This window comes from Haematobia irritans, chromosome 2 (assembly GCF_050003625.1).
Source record: "Haematobia irritans isolate KBUSLIRL chromosome 2, ASM5000362v1, whole genome shotgun sequence".
NCBI classification, from domain to species: Eukaryota; Metazoa; Arthropoda; class Insecta; order Diptera; family Muscidae; genus Haematobia; species Haematobia irritans.
The window spans coordinates 19,876,534-19,899,610 of NC_134398.1; the positions used below are offsets into that span (position 1 = coordinate 19,876,534).

A 23,077-nucleotide genomic window follows, 5' to 3' on the forward strand; every position below is an offset into this window, starting at 1 on the left:
TATATTTTTTGTAAATTTCGCAAAATTTAGGTTGCGTAATCTTTAATATCACGTAAATATTTTTTTCAGTGTATGCTAAATACATAACAGACCATGTTTCGATATAACCCCCATATAGACCAATATTTAAATGTCCTAAGTAGCTATGGCAAATTTGATGCTAAAATTAATTAAAATATATTAAATAAAACAATTATTATTATTAGAATTATTGCATTTATTTTATTTTTTTTTTATTTTATTAATTGTTTTTATTTTTCCTAAAGATCAATTTCGGATGTATTTCCATTTTTTCAAATACGATTTCCATAGAGTTGCGATTGTACACAATCGGTATTTTCGGGTAAATCACACATGCCAGTCAATGCATTGAAATAATTTCGGCCACAGCTCACCACTATGGCGGCCCCATTACGGCAAACATAAAATTGATTGCATGTCTTCAGAGAGGCAAATTTAAAGTTTTCTGGTTTGTTGCGACAAACCGAACGTAAATATAATTCAAAGCTGGCCTTTGCTGCTTGGGGTGGAGTGAAGATATTAGCCTCGGCACCATGGGTTATTGTTTTGTCATTTGAAGCGCATGGAGCTATTGTCGTCGTGGGAGATAATGAGCATGGCGTTGTTGTTGTTGGAATGGTAGTGGAACGGCCAGTACATGGTGTGGTGAAGCTTATGGTGGCCGTGGTTGGTGTGGTGTAGGATATGGTGGCCGTGGTTGGCGTGGTGAAGGTTATGGTGGCCGTGGTTGGTGTGGTGTAGGATATGGTGGCCGTAGTGCAGGTTGTAGTTGTCGTTGGTGTTGTTGTTGTAGTAGTGGTAGTTGTCGTTGTTGTGCAGGTTGTAGTGGTTGTTGTAGTTGTTGTGGTAGTAGTCGTAGTAGTTGTGGTGGTTGTAGTTGTAGTGGTTGTTGTAGTACACGTTGTAGTCGAAGTAGTTGTTGTAGTGGTGGTTGTGGTAGTCGTAGTTGTAGTTGTTGTAGTAGTAGTTGTGGTACAGGTTGTAGTGGTTGTTGTTGTAGTGGTTGTGGTAGTCGTAGTTGTAGTAGTTGTCGTACAGGTTGTTGTGGTCGTAGTTGTGGTTGTTGTTGTAGTAGTGGTTGTTGTCGTAGTAGTAGTGGTAGTTGTTGTAGTAGTTGTGGTAGTCGTAGTGGTCGTTGTTGTTGTTGTGGTCGTAGTAGTTGTAGTAGTAGTTGTGGTACAGGTTGTAGTAGTGGTTGTTGTTGTGGTGGTGGTGGTGGTCGTAGTTGTCGTGGTTGTTGTGGTTGTAGTAGTAGTGGTTGTTGTAGTAGTTGTCGTACAGGTTGTGGTGGTGGTCGTAGTTTTTGTTGTAGTTGTAGTTGTTGTGGTAGTCGTAGTTGTTGTTGTCGTAGTAGTAGTTGTGGTAGTCGTAGTTGTCGTTGTTGTAGTAGTGGTTGTTGTAGTGGTTGTTGTAGTAGTTGTTGTGGTAGTCGTAGTAGTTGTCGTACAGGTTGTGGTGGTGGTCGTAGTTGTTGTGGTAGTTGTTGTGGTAGTCGTAGTTGTTGTCGTAGTAGTTGTTGTACAGGTTGTGGTTGTTGTGGTAGTCGTAGTTGTCGTTGTTGTAGTAGTGGTTGTGGTAGTGGTAGTTGTTGTGGTGGTAGTGGTTGTTGTAGTAGTAGTAGTTGTGGTACAGGTTGTAGTGGTGGTAGTCGTTGTTGTGGTGGTCGTAGTTGTTGTGGTTGTTGTTGTAGTGGTTGTTGTAGTAGTAGTAGTTGTGGTACAGGTTGTAGTGGTGGTAGTCGTTGTTGTGGTGGTCGTAGTTGTTGTAGTAGTTGTTGTGGTAGTCGTAGTAGTTGTCGTACAGGTTGTAGTGGTGGTAGTCGTTGTTGTGGTGGTGGTCGTAGTTGTTGTAGTAGTTGTAGTTGTTGTGGTAGTCGTAGTTGTTGTTGTCGTAGTAGTAGTTGTTGTACAAGTTGTGGTTGTTGTAGTAGTTGTCGTTGTTGTAGTTGTGGTTGTGGTAGTCGTAGTTGTTGTGGTGGTAGTGGTTGTTGTAGTAGTAGTAGTTGTGGTACAGGTTGTAGTGGTAGTAGTCGTTGTTGTGGTGGTCGTAGTGGTGGTAGTCGTTGTTGTGGTGGTGGTCGTAGTTGTAGTTGTTGTGGTAGTCGTAGTTGTTGTTGTCGTAGTAGTAGTTGTTGTACAAGTTGTGGTTGTTGTGGTAGTTGTCGTTGTTGTAGTTGTGGTTGTGGTAGTCGTAGTTGTTGTTGTGGTTGTTGTGGTAGTCGTAGTAGTTGTCGTACAGGTTGTGGTAGTTGTAGTTGTTGTGGTAGTCGTAGTTGTTGTTGTCGTAGTAGTAGTTGTTGTACAAGTTGTGGTTGTTGTGGTAGTTGTCGTTGTTGTAGTTGTGGTTGTGGTAGTCGTAGTTGTTGTGGTGGTAGTGGTTGTTGTAGTAGTAGTAGTTGTGGTACAGGTTGTAGTGGTAGTAGTCGTTGTTGTGGTGGTCGTAGTTGTTGTAGTGGTTGTGGTAGTCGTAGTCGTAGTAGTTGTTGTTGTGGTCGTAGTTGTAGTACAGGTTGTTGTAGTCGTAGTTGTAGTTGTAGTAGTGGTCGTAGTTGTGGTACAAGTTGTTGTAGTAGTTGTCGTGGTTGTTGTTGTTGTTGTCGTAGTAGTAGTTGTTGTAGTAGTAGTGGTTGTTGTTGTTGTACTACATGTTGTAGTAGTGGTAGTCGTCGTAGTAGTTGTTGTTGTAGTAGTGGTTGTTGTAGTTGTTGTTGTTGTGGTGGTTGTCGTCGACGTCGTTGTAGTACAATCTGTTGTGCTGGTAGTCATAGTACATGGCGTAGTTGTACTACTCGTGGTACACGGTGTAGTCGTTGGCGTTGCCTCCGTACAAGGTTCCGTTGTTACCTCACGAACAGATCTAAGACCCTCACGCAAAGGCTCACATTTTAAACGGGCCACATTAAACTCTTCATTTTTATTACATCCGAATGTAGTAGCTACCGCATTTTCACGACATTCATAGTATACCGATGGATCTTGAAAATCTACAGCATAACCTTGGGAAATTCCACAGCAGGGTCCTTCACAGTTTGCAACTAAATTCAACGATGAAATATCCAATTTGGCTGCACTGCTAACTGTCGTTGTTAGCGCCAGTAACAGGCATGCTAAGGCTAAAAAAAAAAACAGAAGACAAAGCACACAGGATGTGATTTTGTGGTCACTGATATTTTTCGAAGAGAATTCTGGAAATATTTTCTAGCTTACCGTAAATTGTCTTGATTTTCGTCATTTTTCTTAGACTCGTGTGTTAGACCGTTAGAGTCGTTAATGGACTTTCTGGTATAATGTCTCACTGTTCAGACAACAGCCTATTTATACAGAACAAACAGTGGCTCATAGAGCCATTAGAGAAACTAAAAATAGTTGCATGGACATGCTGCGTGCTTGTTTCGTTTTTTTTTTCCACCAACTTATCAAGATGAAATTTACTCTGTGTCATTGATCTTTATCGGCAAAATAGAAGAGAGTTGCTACGCTTTCGCTTTGCCGGAATATCACTTAGCTTTATAAATTTAATGCATTATTAATGTATCGTTGTGATGAATGAATGGCCACGTGCCCCAGTCATAATATTTGGCAATTGAAGCAAGGCCCATTAATGAATTGATTATATGCTGTATGGATAAGGGAAGGATATATGTATATGGGGAACAAGTAAGGAAGAAAGTCTAAACTTGGGCACTGCCAATTTATAGGGCAACATACTCGAGGAGCCACCGTGGTGCAATGGTTAGCATGCTCGCTTTGCATACACAAGGTTGTGGGTTCGATTCCTGCTTCGACCGAACACCAAACAGTTTTTCAGCGGTGGATTATCCCCCGCTCAGTAATGCTGGTGACATTTCTGAGGGTTTCAAAGCTTCTCTAAGTGGTTTCACTGCAATGTGGAACGTCGTTCGGATTCGGCTATAAAAAGAAGGTCCCTTGTCATTGAGCTTATTATGGAATCGGGCAGCACTCAGTGATAAGAGAGAAGTTCACCAATGTGGTATCACAATGGACTGAATAGTCTAAGTGAGCCTGATACATCGGGGTGCCACCTAACCTAACCTAACCTACTCGTATTAGATAGCATTCTTCAAATTTGTTAGCAACTATATAATATTTAAATATGAACCGATTTGGGAAAAATAATTAAATTATACCCTAAACCAACCCTACTGTATTAGTAAACGTAAGCATTTGTGGGGTATCATTGAAAGAGGTTTGGGAGATAAACCGCATTTCCATATTTTTAACCACATTTTCGATAACATATCATGTCCAATGTGATGGATGCTATATATAAAGGCTTATGTTCCCATATACATATATTTAAATTTGACCCGAACTGGACAAAATTTGTTAGAGTTCTACAAAATTTATACACGCAAAAAAATAATTCTTTCCTCCCAAACGAAATTTTAGACAAACAAAGTTCGTTTCTCATTTGCTTTTCGCTGTAAGGAAGTGTATTTGGACGAAAAGTATATACTTTTTGTGATAAACGTTTATTCTTTTCCAGGACGTAAAAACAATTTCATAAAGACAAACTCAAAAAAAAATAAAACATTGTTTTCTTGCTAATTGCATTTTCCCTCACATCCACGAGGTTTTTTAGTTCTTAACTCCTTTTCTTGTAATACCAACAATGTAGAAGAAACTATACGATTTTATAAGTTTTTAAAATTTTTTTACCTTTCGGCTGGACGGAGAATCGAACCGCGGACCATGCACTTTGTAAGCCAACACACTAACCACTGAGCTATGTAGTTATATTTATATAGCATAGCTTGCGGCGCCCACGAACCGTATAAACAAAGTTTATTTAATAGAAACAAACATTTAGTTTGGCACCGTGGAGCAGTGGTTGCTACGTCCGACTTGCATGCCAAGGGTCGTGGGTTCGATCCCTGCTTCGACCAAATTTTTTTTTTTTTTTGACATATATTCCTGATATGTTCGGAAGATTCCGAAAAAATGTTCCACATTATATTGTAGTATATTAAATTTTGAACTGTAAAATGTGTCTTATTAAAGACCTAAAGTCAGAAAAGAACAGTGTTTGATATAAACGAAATGGGATGTGTTGTTTTTTCAAAAATACCTTTTCTATTGAAAAAATAAAAATTTTGTAACAAACGAATTTTTTGGTGATAAAAGTTTAAAATTTTCGAAGCAATTCAAAAAACTCTAACAAAAGAAAAACGTTTTCCAAACGTTTTTTTTTTTCTTTGCGTGTAGATTTTAACTTTAAATCGGCTAATGCCCTGAGGTGGAACACAACGGTTAGGTTAGGTGGCAGCCCGGTGTATCAATGTCACTTAGACTATTCAGTCCATTGTGATACTACATTGGTGAACTTCTCTCTTATCACTGAGTGCTGTCCGATTCCATGTTAAGCTCAATGACAAGGGACCTCCTATTTATAGCCGAGTCCGAACGGCGTTCCAAATTGCACTGAAACCACTTAGAGAAGCTTTGAAACCCTCAGAAATGTCACCAGCATTACTGAGGTGGCGTAGTCCACCGCCGAAAAACTTTTTGGTGTTCGGTCGAAGCAGGTATCGAACCCACGACCTTGTGTATGCAAGGCGGGCATGCTAACCATTGCACCACGGTGGCTCCCACCATTGGAACACAATGATATTAAAAACAAGTATATACGGCCGTAAGTTCGGCCAGGCCGAATCTTATGTACCCTCCACCATGGATTGCGTAGAAACTTCTACGAAAGACTGTCATCCTCAATCGAAATACTTGGGTTGTGGTATCTTAAAACTTCTTAACATCGTTTTCTAATTTGTGAGTTAGTCCATACGTGGTATATACAATTATGAACTTGATATGGACCAATTTTTGTGTGATTGGAAATCGATTTATCTGAGCGATATATATAACTATAGACCGATATGGACCTAGTTGTTAACGACCACATACTAGCACAATGCACCAAATTTCAACTCACTCGGATGAAATTTGCTCCTCCAAGAGGCTCCAAAACGAAATCTCGGGATCGGTTTGTATGGGGGCTATATATGATTATGAACTGATATAGACCACTTTTGGCATGGTTGTTAAATATCATATACGATCACCACGTACCAAATTTCAAGCAGATCGGATGAATTTTGCTTCTCCAAAATGCACCGGAGGTCAAATCTGGGGATCGGTTTATATGGGAGCTTTATATAATTATGGACCGATTTCGACCAATTTTTGCATAGGAGTTTGAGGCCATATATAAACACCACGTACCAAATTTCAACTGAATCAGATGAATTTTGGTCTTCCAAGAGGCTCCGGAGGTCAAATCTGGTGATCGGTTTATATGGGGGCTATATATAATTATGGACCGATGTGGACCAATTTTTGCACGGTTGTTAGAGACCATATACTAACACCATGTACCAAATTTCAGCCGGATCGGATGAAATTTGCTTCTCTTAGAGGCCTCGCAAGCCAAATCGGGGGATCGATTTATATGGGGGCTATACATAATTATGGACCGCTGTGGACCAATTTTTGCATGGTTGTTAGAGACCATATACTAACACCATGTACAAAATTTCAGCCGGGTCGGATGAAATTTGATTCTCTTAGAGGCCTCGCAAGCCAAATCGGGGATCGGTTTATATGGGGGCTATATATAATTATTGACCGTTGTGGACCAATTTTTGCATGGTTGTTAGAGACCATATACTTACACCATGTACCAAATTTCAGCCAGATCGGATGAAATTTGCTTCTCTTAGAGGCCTCGCAAGCCAAATTTGGGGGTCCGTTTATATGGGGGCTATACGTAAAAGTGGACCGATATGGCCCATTTGCAATACCATCCGACCTACATCAATAACAACTACTTGTGCCAAGTTTCAAGTCGATAGCTTGTTTCGTTCGGAAGTTAGCGTGATTTCAACAGACGGATGGACGGACATGCTCAGATCGACTCAGAATTTCACCACGACCCAGAATATATATACTTTATGGGGTCTTAGAGCAATATTTCGATGTGTTACAAACGGAATGACAAAGTTAATATACCCCCATCCTATGGTGGAGGGTATAACAAGTAAGTAAAGTCTAAAGTCGGGCGGAGCCGACTATATTATACCACTAACTTATAATACCCTGTTCCACAGTGTGGAGCAGGATATAAATATGGGAAACATTTAAATCTGAATCAATTTTAAGGAAACTTCGCAAAAGTTTATTTATGATTTATCGCTCGATATATATGTTTTAGAAGTTTAGGAAAGTTAGAGTAATTTTTATAAATTTTCGACTAAGCAGTGGCGATTTTACAAGGAAAATGTTGGTATTTTGACCATTTTTGTCGAAATCAGAAAAACATATATATGGGAGATATATCTAAATCTGAACCGATTTCAACCAAATTTGGCACGCATAGCTACAATGCTAATTCTACTCCGTGTGCAAAATTTCAACTAAATCGGAGTTAAAAATTGGCCTCTGTGGTCATATGAGTGAAAATCGGGCGAAAGCTATATATGGGTGATATATCTAAATCTGAACCGATTTCAATCAAATTTGGCACACATAGCTAGAATGCTAATTTTACTCCCTGTGCAAAATTTCAACTAAATCGAAGCAAAAGATTGGCTCTGTGGTCATATGAGTGTAAATCGGGCGAAAGCTATATATGGGAGCTATATCTAAATCTGAACCGATTTCAACCAAATTTGGCACGCATAACTACAATGCTAATTCTACTTGTTGTGCAAAATTTCAATTAAATCGGAGTAAAAGATTGGCCACTGTGGTCATATGAGTGTAAATCGGGCGAACGATATATATGGGAGCTGTATCTAAATCTGAACCGATGTCTTCCAAAATCAATAGGGTTCTATTCTGAGTCAAAACACATAGTTGTGCCAAATTTGAAGTCAATTGGACTAAAACTGCGATCTAGACTTTGATTACAAAAATGTGTTCCCGGACAGACGGACATGGCTATATCGACTCAGGAGCATTTTTGCCAAAGACACCATGTGTCTATCTCGTCTCCTTCTGGGTGTTGCAAACATATGCACTAACTTATAATACCCTGTTCCCCAGTGTGGCGCAGGGTATACAAATAATTTATTAACCAAATCAAATGAAACATAAAATATTTATATGATATATACATATTGGGGATGCAAGGGAGAGTGACGCGTAATGCACAGCCTATCCTCTTCAAAAGACAACCTCACCCACTGTCGCATAGACTTGGTGCTCCCTGTTCCCTAGCAAACGAGGCTCTGTCGACCGGCCGTAGGCGGTATAACCTTCTCAGGTGCATGGTATCCATACCATGCTACCAAAGCACGTCTGGGTGCTTAGTCAGCAGCCCTGACACCAGAATCGGACGCTGTGGGTCGATCCCTCACTCGTCCTAAATCTACACGATCAACGAAACCGTAACACATACATCCTACCATAACCAAACCGATAAACCGATGACGACCTTTAGCCTCAAACATGGATCACGAATTGGAACCTGGAACGTACGTACCCTTCTGGAGACATCAAAACTGGGACAACTCTGCAATGTATTCCTTCAATATAATCTCCTCCTCCTCGGCATATCCGAAGTGAGATGGCCAGGGTCTGGCGAGTTCTCAGCGCCGAACGGTCTAAGACTATTATTCTCCGGCAAACAAGCGGACCAGCGAAGAGAGGGTGGTGTCGGCATCCTCCTCTCAAAAAATGCATACCAGGCTTTAATGCAATGGAAAGCATATTCTGACCGAATCATATCAGCAAGATTTCGAACAAGAGCGAGAAATACAACAATCATACAGTGCTACGCACCGACGGATACAGCACAAATAGAGCAAAAGGAAGAATTCTATAACAGCCTTGGCAAAGTATTTCAGGATGTTAAGCGAGGTGACATTATAATTTTACTCGGCGATTTCAATGCGCAATTAGGTGACAACAACAATGGCGTGGAGAAAACAATGGGCCGACACGGAATTGGCAATATGACCGAAAATGGTGAACTCTTTAAAAATTTTTGTCTAAATCACAACCTGGTAATTGGTGGAACATTATTTCCCCATAAACGCATACACAAAGTGACATGGGTCTCACCCGACGGTATGACCGAAAATCAAATCGATCACATAGCCATAAGTAAAAATTGGAGAGGTTCTCTCCTAGATGTGCGAAATAAGCGAGGAGCAGATATATTCACCGATCATCACTTGCTAACCGCCACCATCCGCCTTAAAGTAGCCGCAATAAAAAAGGGCTCAAGAGGCCAGAAAAGGTTCGACACTGCAAAACTAGAAAATCCTACTACCAAATCTGATTTTACCAATGCTATAAGAGACGCGTTTAACAACCATTCTACAAATGACACATGGACACACACGAAGAACATATTGATTAAAGCCGCAGAGGAACATATCGGCTACAAAACAATGACGAAGAAACCATGGATAACTGATAAAACATGGAATCTTATTCGCATGCGGTCGGAAGCAAAAAATGCTACCAATTCTGCTAAAACAAGGAACGCGAAAACACTAGCACAAAGAGAGCACGCTAGACTGGACAAAATGGTGAAAAAAAGCGCTAGATCGGACAAAAGGAACTGGAGCAACCATATCGCCCTAACAGCACAAGCAGCAGCAGACACACATCGCAACCGAGACTTATATAAATCAGTTCGACAGCTGACGAGGTCATCGACAGCAACATCCAAGCCATTAAGAAGCAGTAACGGCGAGTTAACGTCAATAAAAGAGGAGCAAATCAAAATATGGGAAACATACTACAAAGAGCTGCTCACGGCACCCACACACCCCCTGGAAAACATCTGCAATTGCTCTCAGCATGAAGAAGCACTACATTTTGACACTTCCTGTCCCAACATACCAGAAATAGCCCAAGCAATTTCATCTCTGAAGTCCCACAAATCTCCTGGCCCAGACAACATATCTCCGGAGTTATTGAAAGCCGATAGCTCGCTGAGTGCCGAACTTTTACAACCATTTGTATCAAATTTTTGGTCAACAGAAGTCTTACCGACGGAAGTCAAGGAAGGAATTATTACTTTGCTCCCGAAGAAAGGCGACCTATCTCTATGCAAGAACTGGAGGGGAATCACATTATTAAACATGGTCAACAAAGTAATATCACATATCCTGAACAAGCGGTTATCAGACTTTGTAAATCCAAGCTTGAGAAACGAACAAGCTGGCTTTAGAGCGCGGCGGTCTTGTGTCGACCATGTCAACACTATACGAATAATAGTCGAACAATCCGTTGAGTGGCGCTCACCACTTTATCTGTGCTTCATTGACTTTGCAAAAGCTTTTGATACCATACGACACGAAGCATTACTGAAAGCGCTGGAATGTAAGAGAGTTCCAAAAAAAATAATCCGCCTAATAGCTAGCCTGTACGACGGTGCAACTTGCCGAATACGACACGAACAGCAGCTTAGCGACCAAATAACAGTCGAGATAGGCGTACGCCAAGGATGTGTCCTCTCACCACTCCTCTTCAACATACTTCTCGATGTAATAATGTCACGAGTAACCCAAAGTCACAGAGGAATAACCTGGGGACTACAAGGAAACCTCTGCGATCTCGACTACGCCGACGATATCTGCCTGATTGCGCATAAGGGCACAGAAATCCAAGGTATGCTGAACGAGCTAAATAAGTATGCGGCGACTGCTGGAATGTCCATAAATATCCAAAAAACAAAAGTCATGCGAATCAATGCGAGCAACAATGATACAATTGCAGTAAATCGGAAGCCAATTGAAAATGTAAATACATTCTGCTACCTGGGAAGCATTATAACATCCGAAGGTGGTTCCTCCGAAGATATAAAAAAGCGCCTCAATAAGGGCCGAGCCGCTTTCGCGTCCCTTGAGAAAGTATGGCGTTCAACATATATATCGAGGAACACGAAAATCAAAATCTTCAACGCAAGCATAAAATCAGTAATACTGTATGGCTGTGAGACATGGAATTCCGCAAACAAAGAACTACAGGCTATTCAAGTATTTATTAATCGCTGCCTAAGGAAAATAGTACGAATATTTTGGCCAAATACTATCACAAACGAAGAACTATGGCGTACCACCAAGCAGGAATCTGTACTATTGGAAATTCGAAGAAGAAAATGGATGTGGATCGGGCATACCTTGAGGAAGCCGCACGATGACATAACAAGAACAGCACTTGACTGGAATCCACAGGGAAGCCGAAGAAGAGGTAGACCAGCGAACACGTGGAGAAGACTAGTAGATGCCGAAATACACGATGCGGGATACACTTGGCGAGAACTAAAAAACTTAGCTAATGACAGAACAAAATGGAATGCATTTGTTACGGCCCTATGTTCCTCCTAGGAATTTCAGGAAAATATATATATATATATATATATATATATATATACATATAAACATTTTCAAGCCCCATAAAGTATTTGCTGTTTTCTGGTAAATCACAAATACCCTTGGAAGTAATTTAAATTAAATTAAATGTGTAAAAATTTCAGTATATTAAAAAATATATTCTGTAATAATTTAAATTGAAATAGAATTCAAATCTTATTCACATAATTTCCACACCATATTAAAAGTTTGTTTTATTTATTGTAAATTATTTGTTTTACTTTTTATATGTTAAAATTTAATTATTTAATTTAAACCAGACTTTGAAATTCATTTTAGAATTCAGAATTTTAAAATTACACAATTTTCATACTAAATTCAAATTTTGTTGTGATTATAAATCATTTGTTATGTTTTACAAAATAAAAGCATTTATGTATTAATTCACGTGTAAAATAAAATATTTATTTATTATTCAAAAACATATTGCTCCATAATGCATTTGGTGCTTTCCGGTAAATCGAAAATACCCTTGGAGGCAATTCGAATTAAATGTGTAAACTTAATTGAAACAAGTATATACAGCAGTAAGTTCGGCCGGGCCAAATCTTAAATACCCACCACCATGAACCAAATATTAGGGTTTCCTTTGAAATTTCAGGAGGGCTTGAGGACACTTCCCGAAGATAAATTTAAAGATTTCACCTATGAGGACTATATCAGATTCTGGATTTATAAGAACCATTTTTGTTTGAGTTTTAGAGGAATCATTAACATCTCTTTTAAGTGTGCAAGAAAATTATAAAATAACGTCTTGATTTGAAATCTTGAATCTGTAGATTTTCACCAGAGAAGTAAAATCTGGAAATTTTACATTGAGTTTCAAGCAATTTTCATGATCAGTGCGCCTTCTACACCCTCAAGAAGTGAAGTCGGTTTATATGGAGGCATTACCAAATGGACCGATAAAAACTTAATCCGATACACGTTTTTGTGAGCCTAAAATACCAGAATATTTACAATTTCAGGCAAATCGGATAAAAACTACGGTTTCTAGAAACACAAGGAGTTAAATCGGGAGATCATTCTTATGGGGGCTATACTAAAATATGGACCGATACTCACCGTTTTCCGCACACCTCTTTATGGCCCGAAAATACCTCTAGATTTCCAATTTCAGGCAAATTGGATAAAAACTTCGGATTCTAGAAGCCCAAGAAGTAAAATCGGGATATCGGTCTATATGGGGGCTATACCAAAACATGGACCGATACTCACCATTTGTGGCACACCCCTTTATGGTACCAAAATACCTATAAATTTCAAATTTTTGGCAAATTGTATATAAACTACGGATTCTATAAACCCAAAATGTAAAATCGGGAGATCGGTCTATATGGGGGATATACCAAAACATGGAACGATACGGACCATTTTCGGCACACCTTTTGATGGTCCTCAAGTGCCTCTAGATTTTCAATTTCAGGCAAATTTGATAAAAAAAACTACGGTTTCTATAAGCCCAAGACCCCAAATCGGGAGGTCGGTTTATATGGGGACCATACCAATACATGGACCGATGCTCACCATTTTTGGCACACCTCTTTATGGTCATAAAATACCCCTAGATTTCAAATTTCAGGCAAATTGGATAACAACTACGATTTCTATAAGCCCAAGACCCCAAATCGGGAGGTCGGTTTATATGGGGACTATATCAAAACCTGGACCGATATAGCCGATCTTCGAACTTGACCTGCCTGCAGACAAAAGACGAGTTTGTGAAAATTTTCAGCACGATTGCTTCATTATTGAAGACTGTAGCGTGATTACAACAGACAGCTAGACAGACAGACAGACAGACATCGTTATATCGTCTTAGAATTTCTCCCTGATCAAGAATATATATATATATATATATATATATATATATATATATATATATATATATATATATATATATATATATATATATATATATATATATATATATATATATATATATATATATATATATATATATATATATATATATATATATATATACTTTATATAGTCGGAAATCGATATTTCGATGTGTTAAATCGTGTTTTTATTTTTCAATTCATATGTGAAAAATATTTATTTCATTTAAAACCATATTCTATAGCCATTGAAATTCAATTACAATTCAAATAATATTCACATAATTTTCACACATTTTACTATTGTGTTTTATTGATTATAAATCATTTCCTTTTATTAAAAAAAAACATATTCTGTTATATTTTATATTCATATAAAATTCAAATCATATTAACATAATTTTCACAAGCATATTAAAAGTTTATTTTATTGATTATAAATCATGTTTTTATACCCTCCATCATAGGATGGGGGTATATTAACTTTGTCATTCCGTTTGTAACACACCGAAATATTGCTCTAAGACCCCATAAAGTATATATATTCTGGGTCGTGGTGAAATTCTGAGTCGATCTAAGCATGTCCGTCCGTCCGTCCGTCCGTCCGTCTGTTGAAATCACGCTAACTTCCGAACGAAACAAGCTATCGACTTGAAACTTGGCACAAGTAGTTGTTATCGATGTAGGTCGGATGGTATTGAAAATGGGCCATTTCGGTCCACTTTTACGTATAGCCCCAATATAAAGGGACCCTCAGATTTGGCTTGTGGAGCCTCTAAAAGAAGCATATTTCATCCGATCCGGCTGAAATTTGGTATATGGTGTTGGTATATGGTCTCTAACAACCATGCAAAAATTGGTCCACATCGGTCCATAATTATATATAGCCCCCATATAAACCGATCCCCAGATTTGGGTTGCGGAGCCTAAAAGAGGAGCAAATTTCATCCGATCCGGCTGAAATTTGGTACATTGTGTTGGTATATGGTCTCTAACAACCGCGCAAAAATTGGTTCACATCGGTCCATAATTATATATAGCCCCCATATAAACCGATCCCCAGATTTGGCTTGCCGAGCCTCAAAGAGAAGAAAATTTCATCCGATCCGGCTGAAATTTGGTACATGATGTTGGTATATGGTCTCTAACAACCATGCAAAAATTGGTCCATATCGGTCCTTAATTATATATAGCCCCCATATAAACCGATCCCCAGATTTCGCTTGTGCAGCCTCTAAGAGAAGCATATTTCATCCGATCCGGCTGAAATTTGGTACATGGTGTTGGTATATGGTCTCTAACAATCGTGCAAAAATTGGTCCACATCGGTCCATAATTATATATAGCCCCCATATAAACCGATCTCAGATTTGGCTTGCGGAGCCTCAAAGAGAAGCAAATTTCATCCGATCCGGCTGAAATTTGGTACATGATGTTGGTATATGGTCTCTAACAACCATGCAAAAATTGGTCCACATCGGTCCATAATTATATATAGCGCCTATATAAACCGATCCCCAGATTTGGGTTGCGGAGCCTCAAAGAGAAGCAAATTTCATCCGATCCGCCTGAAATTTGGTACATTATATTGGTATATGGTCTCTAACAACCATGCAAAAATTGGTCCACATCGGTTCATAATTATATATAGCCCCCATATAAACCGATCCCCAGATGTGGCTTGCGAAGTCTCCAACAGCAGCAAATTTCATCCAATCCGGTTGTAATTTGGAACATGGTGTTAGTATATGATCTTTAACAACCGTGGCAGAATTGGTCCATATCGGTCCATAATTATATATAGCCCCCATATAAAACGTTCTCCAGATTTGACCTCCGGAGCCTCTTGGAGGAGCAAAATTCATTCGATCCGGTTCAAATTAGGAACGTGGTGTTAGTATATGGTCGCTAACAACCATACCAAAATTGGTCCAATGACACAAAAATTGGTCCATATCGGTTCATAATCATGGTTGCCACTAGAGCCAAAAATAATCTACCAAATTTTTATTTCTATAGAAAATTTTGTCAAAATTTTATTTCTAGAGAAAATTTTGTTAAAATTTTATTCGGTTCATAATAAAATTTTCATCATTGTCAGAATTTTATTTCTATAAAAAATTTTGTCAAAATTTTATTTCTATAGAAAATTTTGTTCAAATTTTATTCTGTTCATAATCATGGTTGCCACTCGAGCCAAAAATAATCTACCAAGATTTTATTTCTATAGAAAATTTTTTTAAAATTTTATTTCTGTAGAAATTTTTGTCAAAATTTTCTTTCTATAGAAAATTTTGTCAAAATGTTTATTTCTATAGAAAATTTTGTGAAAATTTTATTTCTATCGAAAATTTTGTTAAAATTTTATTTCTACTTTTTCAAACTGAATTATATACGTATTGGATCGATCTTTTTTGATTTAATATATACCACGTATGGACTTACATACAATTTAGAAGATGGTGTTAGGAGGTTTTAAGATACCTTGCCATCGGCAAGCGTTACCGCAACTTAGGTCATTCGATTGTGGATGGCAGTGTTTAGAAGAAGTTTCTAAGCAATCCATGATGGAGGGTACATAAGCTTCGGCCTGGCCGAACTTACGGCCGTATATACTTGTTATTTTTAAATTCATATGTGTAAAGTTTTTAATTTAATTTAATACCATATTTTGTTACCATTGAAATTCAAATAGAATTCAAATAATTTTCACACATATTACAATTGTGTTTTATGGATCATAAATGGTTTTTTAATGTTTTACAAAATAAATTTATTTATTTTTTCAATTCAGATGGGGAGCATTTTACTCCATAATGCATTTGGTGTTCTCGGGTAAATCACAACTACCCTTGGAAGCATTAAAGAATTTTAAGCCACAACTTTTGACCAAGGTATTACCACCACTACATATGTAATATTCACTGCAACTATTCAAGGAAGATAGAACATAATTATCTGGTTTGTCACGGCAAACAAAACGTTTGTATAACTCAATGGAGGTGACTTTGTGGGACTCATTCTTAGATTCTATTGGAGGAATTTCGATTTTCTCATTTTTCGATTCATCTGTAAAATCATTTGCTGGGGAATTGTCTATAATACATTTAGTATTTTCTGGAAGATCACAAATACCCTTGGCCATATTGAAGAAAAGCTTACCACAGCTGTTGGTTTCAGCCAGACCATTTTGGCATACGTAGTACTCATTACATTTCTCCAATGAAACCAAAAATTCACCATTGGCTTTATTACGGCAAACATACGTTTTGTAGAGGGAAACAGCCGTCGATGATGATGATGATGATGATTTCTTGAATGTTGCTGGAGAAGATATGGAAGATTTCTCCGGTTTTGTTTGTAATAAACATTGACTATTTTGAGGTAAATCACAGGCTGATTTCAAGCCATTGAAATGGAGAAGGCCACAACTATGGACTTGGGCTAAGCCATTTTCACAAGCATAGAATTCATTGCATTTTTCCAAGGATGCCATGAGCAGACCATTTGGCTTACCACGACATATAAAACGTCTATAGATTTCAAATTTGGATGGTTGGATAAATGGGGGGTCCTTGAGAGAGGGTTCTTGTTGATATTCTGGAAGAGGTTTAGGTTGAATTTCCAAATCTTTCCTTTTCGTTTCCAAAAAACATTCACTATTTTCAGGTAAATCACAGCTACCAGTTTGACTGTTGAAGTATTGCCCATGACCACAGGAATGTTGTATGGCCTTTCCTTCACTACAGCTATAGTATTCCCTACAGCTGGTATATGAAGCTAAATTAAAGCCATTTGGCTTAGCTAGACAAATGTATTTTAAATATAATTCAATATTTTTTTGTTCCGTCATCGACAAGTCTATTAAGCCTGGTCCCGTAGGGTTTTCACGGAGTGGCACATTCAAATTCTCTTCTGTTGGAATTTCCAAATTACATTTGGTGTTTTTGGGTAAATCACAAACATTTCTCTCTGTATTAAAATATCGATCTTTACAGCTATGAACTTGGGCTCGACCATTGCTACATAGATAAAATTCATGACAACTAGTCACAGAGGGCAATAGAGTTCCATCGTTTTTGTCATGACATATAATTTCCAAATATTTGGAAATTTTGGGAAGATCTTTAGTAAGGGGATTTTTTTCCACAGCTATATCAGAACCAATGGTACTTGGATATCTTTTTGAAAATGCATTTTTCCCTCCCAAGGTCTCCACACATCCTGGATTATGTAAAACACAAGTTCCCTTTGTACCATCAAAGTATAGGGGACATGATTGCAATCTGGACCGTCCGTATTGACACTCATAATATTGGCTACAACTTCCCGGGACCAGAGTCCTATAGCCATTTGGTTTCGTGGTACAAACATAACGGGCATAAAGTAGATTTTCTAAATTTCCCAAGTAGGCTGCATGACCTATACTCGCCCATGCTAATATCAATAAAGCTGAAAAGGAAAAAAAATATTATTATTATTTTTTTTTTTAATTCAAATCAAAATCTCACCTTTTAAGACTCTCATCGTTTCACTATTTAAATCAAAATGTTATAAAGCAAAGGCATTTATACCATTGTGTACAATAATAGAAATTAATATTCTTAAAATCAATAACAACTCATTTGGAATCGTACAGAATCTTATCATTTTACCTAGATGTCTTTGAGTGTAGGGTGAAGAAATTTAATCAGTTCATGTATCAGCTACCATTATCATCGTGACATCTTTTGGATTCTCAACATGTGCTTAAATTATTCTAATGAATTTGCAATGTTGCCATATTTTGGTAATTTTTATTAAAATTTTTAAGAGAAAATTTTAATTTTTATACCCTCCACCATAGGATGGGGGTATATTAACTTTGTCATTCCGTTTGTAACACATCGAAATATTGCTCTAAGACCCTATAAAGTATATATATTCTGGGTCGTGGTAAAATTCTGAGTCGATCTGAGCATGTCCGTCCGTCCGTCTGTTGAAATCACGCAAACTTCCGAACGAAACAAGCTATCGACTTGAAACTTGGCACAAGTAGTTGTTATTGATGTAGGTCGGGCCATATCGGCCAACTTTTACGTATAGCCCCAATATAAACGGACCCCCAAAATTGGCTTGCGAGGCCTCTAAGAGAAGCATCCAATCCGGCTGAAATTTAGTACATGGTTTTAGTATATGGTCTCTAACATCCATGCAAAAATTGGTCCACATCGGTCCATAATTATATATAGCCCCCATATAAACCGATCCCCCGACTTGGCTTGCGAGGCCTCTAAGAGAAGCAAATTTCATCCGATCCGGCTGAAATTTGGTACATGGTGCTAGTATATGGTCTCTAACATCCGTGCAAAAATTGGTCCACATCGGTCCATAATTATATATAGCCCCCATATAAACCGATCACCAGATTTGACCTCCGGAGCATCTTGGAAGACCAAAATTTGCCTGATTCAGTTGAAATTTGGTACGTGGTGTTAATTTATGGCCTCAAACTCCCATGCGAAAATTGGTCGGTATCGGCCTATAATTATATATAGGCCCCATATAAAACGATCCCCAGATTTGGCCTCCAGAGCCCGTTGGAAGAGCAAAATTCTTCCCATTCGGTTGAAATTTGGTACGTGATATTAGTATTTGGTATCCAACAACCATGCAAGAATTGGTTCCTATCAGTCCATAATTATATATAGTTCCCATATTAACCGATCCCCAGATTTGACCTCCGGTGCCTTTTGGAGAAGCAAAATTCATCCGATCTGCTTGAAATTTGGTACGTGGTGATAGTATATGATATTTATGCCAAAAGTGGTCCATATCATTCCATAATCATATATAGCCCCATATAAACCGATCCCGAGATTTGGTTTTGGAGCCTCTTGGAGGAGCCAATGTACCAAGCCAAATCATCCGAGTGAGTTGAAATTTGGTACATTGTGCTAGTATATGGTCGTTAACAACCATGCCTAACTAGGTCCATATCGGTCTATAGTTATATATATATCCCTCAAATAAATCGATTTCCAATCACACAAAAATTGCTCCATATCAAGTTCATAATTGTATACAGCCCCCATATAAGCGACCCCCATATATCAATTCTGGCTCTCTACGTACCGTGCAAAAAGTCCATATCAATTCGTAATTATTTGTAGACTTAACTATACATAACTTTTTTGTCTAATATATACCACGACTGGACTAACTCACAATATTGAAAACGATGTTAAGAAGTTTTAAGATACCACAACCCAAGTAATTCGATTGTGGATGACAGTCTTTCGTAGAAGTTTCTACGCAATCCATGGTGGAGGGTACATAAGATTCGGCCTGGCCGAACTTACGGCCGTATATACTTGTTTGTTTTATATCATAGAAATAAAAGTTTGACACCATTTTCTATAGAACTAAAATTTTGACACCATTTTCTATAGAACTAAAATTTTGACACCATTTTCTATAGAACTAAAATTTTGACAAAATTATCTATAGAAAAAACATTTGACAAAATTTTCTATAGAAATAAAATTTGACAAAATTTTCTATAGAAATAAAATTTGACAAAATTTTCTATAGAAAAAAAATGTACAAAATATTAAAGGACTTTGATAGCATATGAAGAAAAAAAACGAAAAATTAAAATGTGCTTCCTAGAAGCAAGTACAAGACCAAAATTTAAAAGAGAATTGTGTCTTAAAATTATCCTTACTTGTATTCTCTGCTTCTTTTGCTCGGAATCGATACCAAAATTTTTAAAATAAAACAAAATCTTTGGAATCTGAGTGTAGGATGAAGAAATTTAATTAGTTCATGTATCAGCTACCATTATCATAGTGAGACCTTTTGGGTTCTCAACATGTGCTCAAATTATTCTAATGAATTTCCAATGTTGCCATATATTGGTAATTTTTATTAAAATTTTTAAGAGAAAATTTTAATTTTTTTTATATCATAGAAATAAAATTTTGACAAAATTTTCTATATAAAAAAAAAATTGACAAAATTTTCTATAGAAATAAAATTTTGACAAACTTTTCTAGACAAATAAACTTTTGACAAAATTTTCTTTAGAAATAAAATTTTGACAAAATTTTCTATAGAAATAAAATTTTGACAAAATTTTCTAGAGAAATAAAATTTTGACAAAGTTTTCTAGAGGAACAAAATGTTGGCAAAATTTTAATTAAAAGACTTCAAAATAATGTTTATACCCTAAACCATATAGTGGTCAGGGTATAATAAGTTTGATCGACCAAAAAATGTGCCTACCAGAAATATTGATTTTAGACCCCATAAAATATACCGATCGACTCAGAATCACCTCCTGAGTCGATCTAGCGCTTGGTGTCCGTCCGTCCGTCTGTCCATGTATTTGTTGTTCACACGATTCCGGTCGCAATTATTAACCGATTTTGATGAAATTGGTACAGGGAGTTTTTTGGGCACAAGGACGAACGCTATTGAATTTGGAAGAAATCGGATCAAATTTAGATATAGCTCCCATATATATGTATCGCCCGATTTCGACAAATAGGGTCACGTTGCGCGTTTTTTCAAACGGATCGTCACCAAATTTGGCAAAAGGTAATCTTTTCCATCGGGAGCCACCGTGGTGCAATGGTTAGCATGCCCGCCTTGCATACACAAGGTCGTGGGTTCGATTCCTGCTACGACCGAACACCAAAAAGTTTTTCAGCGGTGGATTATCCCACCTCAGTAATGCTGGTGACATTTCTGAGGGTTTCAAAGCTTCTCTAAGTGGTTTCACTGGAATGTGGAACGCCGTTCGGACTCGGCTATAAAAAGGAGGTCCTTGTCATTGAGCTTAACATGGAATCGGGCAGCACTCAGTGATAAGAGAGAAGTTCACCACTGTGGTATCACAATGGACTGAATAGTCTAAGTGAGCCTGATATATCGGGCTGCCACATAACCTAACCTATCCTAACCTTCCATCGCCCTGCAAGTCTGCAAAATTTCATCCAAATCGGTTCAGATTTAGATATAGCTCTCATATATATGTATCGCCCGATTTTCCCAAATTTGGACACAAAACCTTTATTTATCAACCGAGTTGGCTAAATATAATCTTCTATAGCACTAACTCTATATGCAAAAAATCATCGAAATCGGTTCAGATTTAGCTATAGCTCCCATATATATGTACCGCCCGATTTTTCTAAATTTGGCCATAAAACCCTTATTTATCAACCGATCTTACCCAAATTTGGCTAAATGTAGTCTTCTATAGCACTAGCTATATATGTTGGCTAAATATAATCTTCTATAGCACTAACTATATATGCAAAAAATCATCGAAATCGTTTCAGATTTAGCTATAGCTCCCATATATATGTACCGCCCGATTTTTCTAAACTTGGCCATAAAACCCTTATTTATCAACCGATCTTACCCAAATTTGGCTAAATGTAGTCTTCTATAGCACTAACTATATATGTTGGCTAAATATAATCTTCTATAGCACTAACTATATATGCAAAAAATCATCGAAATCGGTTCAGATTTAGCTATAGCTCCCATATATATGTACCGCCCGATTTTTCTAAATTTGGCCATAAAACCCTTATTTATCAATCGATCTTACCCAAATTTGGCTAAATGTAGTCTTCTATAGCACTAACTATATATGCAAAAAATCATCCAAATCGGTTCAGATTTAGATATAGCTCCCATATATATGTATAGCCCGATTTTCCCAAATTTGGCCATAGAACCCTTATTTATTAACCGATCTTACTAAAAGTTGGCTAGATCCAGTCTTCTATAGTACTAACTATATGTGCAAAATTTCATCGAAATCGGTTCAGATGTAGATATAGCTCCCACATATGTATCACCCGATTTTGAAAAATTCGCCACTAATAACCTTATGTTTGACCATACAGGCCTCATTTCTTAACTGATCTTACTCAAATCTTGCACAAGGTAACATTTTGTGGTATTAATCAAACCCGCAAAATATTATGCAAATTGGTTCAGATTTATATATAGCTTCCATATATATGCATCGCACGATTTTCCCAAATTTGGCCATAGTACTCTTATGTATTAACCAATGTTACTCAAATTTCAAATTTTGATGTACTAGCCGATCGTACTTATACGTACTTGTAGCTCTTACATAAGAATATTGCTCGATTTTCACAAATTTGTATGTATTACCCACACTAATTTAACGATTTTCTCTTTTTTAATAATGGGCTCAATATTAGTGGCATACTAACTCCGTAGGCGCAATATCAACACAGCCAGTGTTGCTAGAAGTAGGGGAAATTCCCTAAATGTAGGGGTTTTCTAATATTTAGCGTGTTGTAGGGACGTAGGGCCACAATGTAGGATATTTTCACTCAACACAATTTGTAATAATTTTTACATTTTGATGGCTCTAGAGGAGGAAATTAGAAGCCGGCAAGGCTTGATCTTTAACAATGTGTGGTAAACTTTATTCCTGTAGAGATTTTTGTCAACATTTTATTTCTATAGAACATTTTGTCAAAATTGTATTTCTATAGAATTTTTTTTCAAAATATTATTTCAAAATTTTATTCTATAGAAAAATTTCTCACAAAAATTTGTTTATAGAAACTTTTTCCAAAATTTTATTTTTATAGAGATTTAACAAAAAAGATTACTAATTTGGGTAGAATTCTACCAACTGTGGCAACCGTAGTGGTAATACAAATTTATATTCTAAGTTATATACGTTTCATATTCATGTTTTAAGATAATAAAGTACTTAGAACCATTTTTGTTTTGTAAAATTTTTTAAATTTAACGAAAAATATAGTTG

The 23,077-nt window shown here is 37.3% G+C and overlaps 1 protein-coding gene across 1 annotated transcript; it reads right to left on the reverse strand.

The window, feature by feature from the left end:
- Positions 1–293: 293 nt before the first annotated feature.
- On the reverse strand, positions 294–17,869 carry LOC142224485 (uncharacterized). The gene is made up of 8 exons (XM_075294260.1): positions 17,781–17,869; positions 16,078–17,721; positions 11,173–11,327; positions 10,579–10,697; positions 10,436–10,528; positions 10,344–10,366; positions 9,891–10,253; positions 294–3,133 (listed from the first exon to the last, which is right to left on the reverse strand). The coding sequence occupies exons 1-8, from the start codon at positions 17,794–17,796 to the stop codon at positions 294–296; spliced, it is 5,253 nt and encodes a 1,750-aa protein (XP_075150375.1). The 5' UTR covers positions 17,797–17,869.
- Between the last annotated feature and the right edge of the window lie 5,208 nt (positions 17,870–23,077).

What these genes read in the sequence shown, in the direction of transcription:
- LOC142224485 (XM_075294260.1), bottom strand. An exon ending in CATCGTGCGGCTTCCTCAAG is followed by an intron (nt 10,698 to 11,172) that starts GTATGCCCGATC and finishes TGGACATTCCAG; the next exon opens with CAGTCGCCGCATACTTATTT. An exon ending in GGTTTCCTTGTAGTCCCCAG is followed by an intron (nt 10,529 to 10,578) that starts GTTATTCCTCTG and finishes TACATCGAGAAG; the next exon opens with TATGTTGAAGAGGAGTGGTG.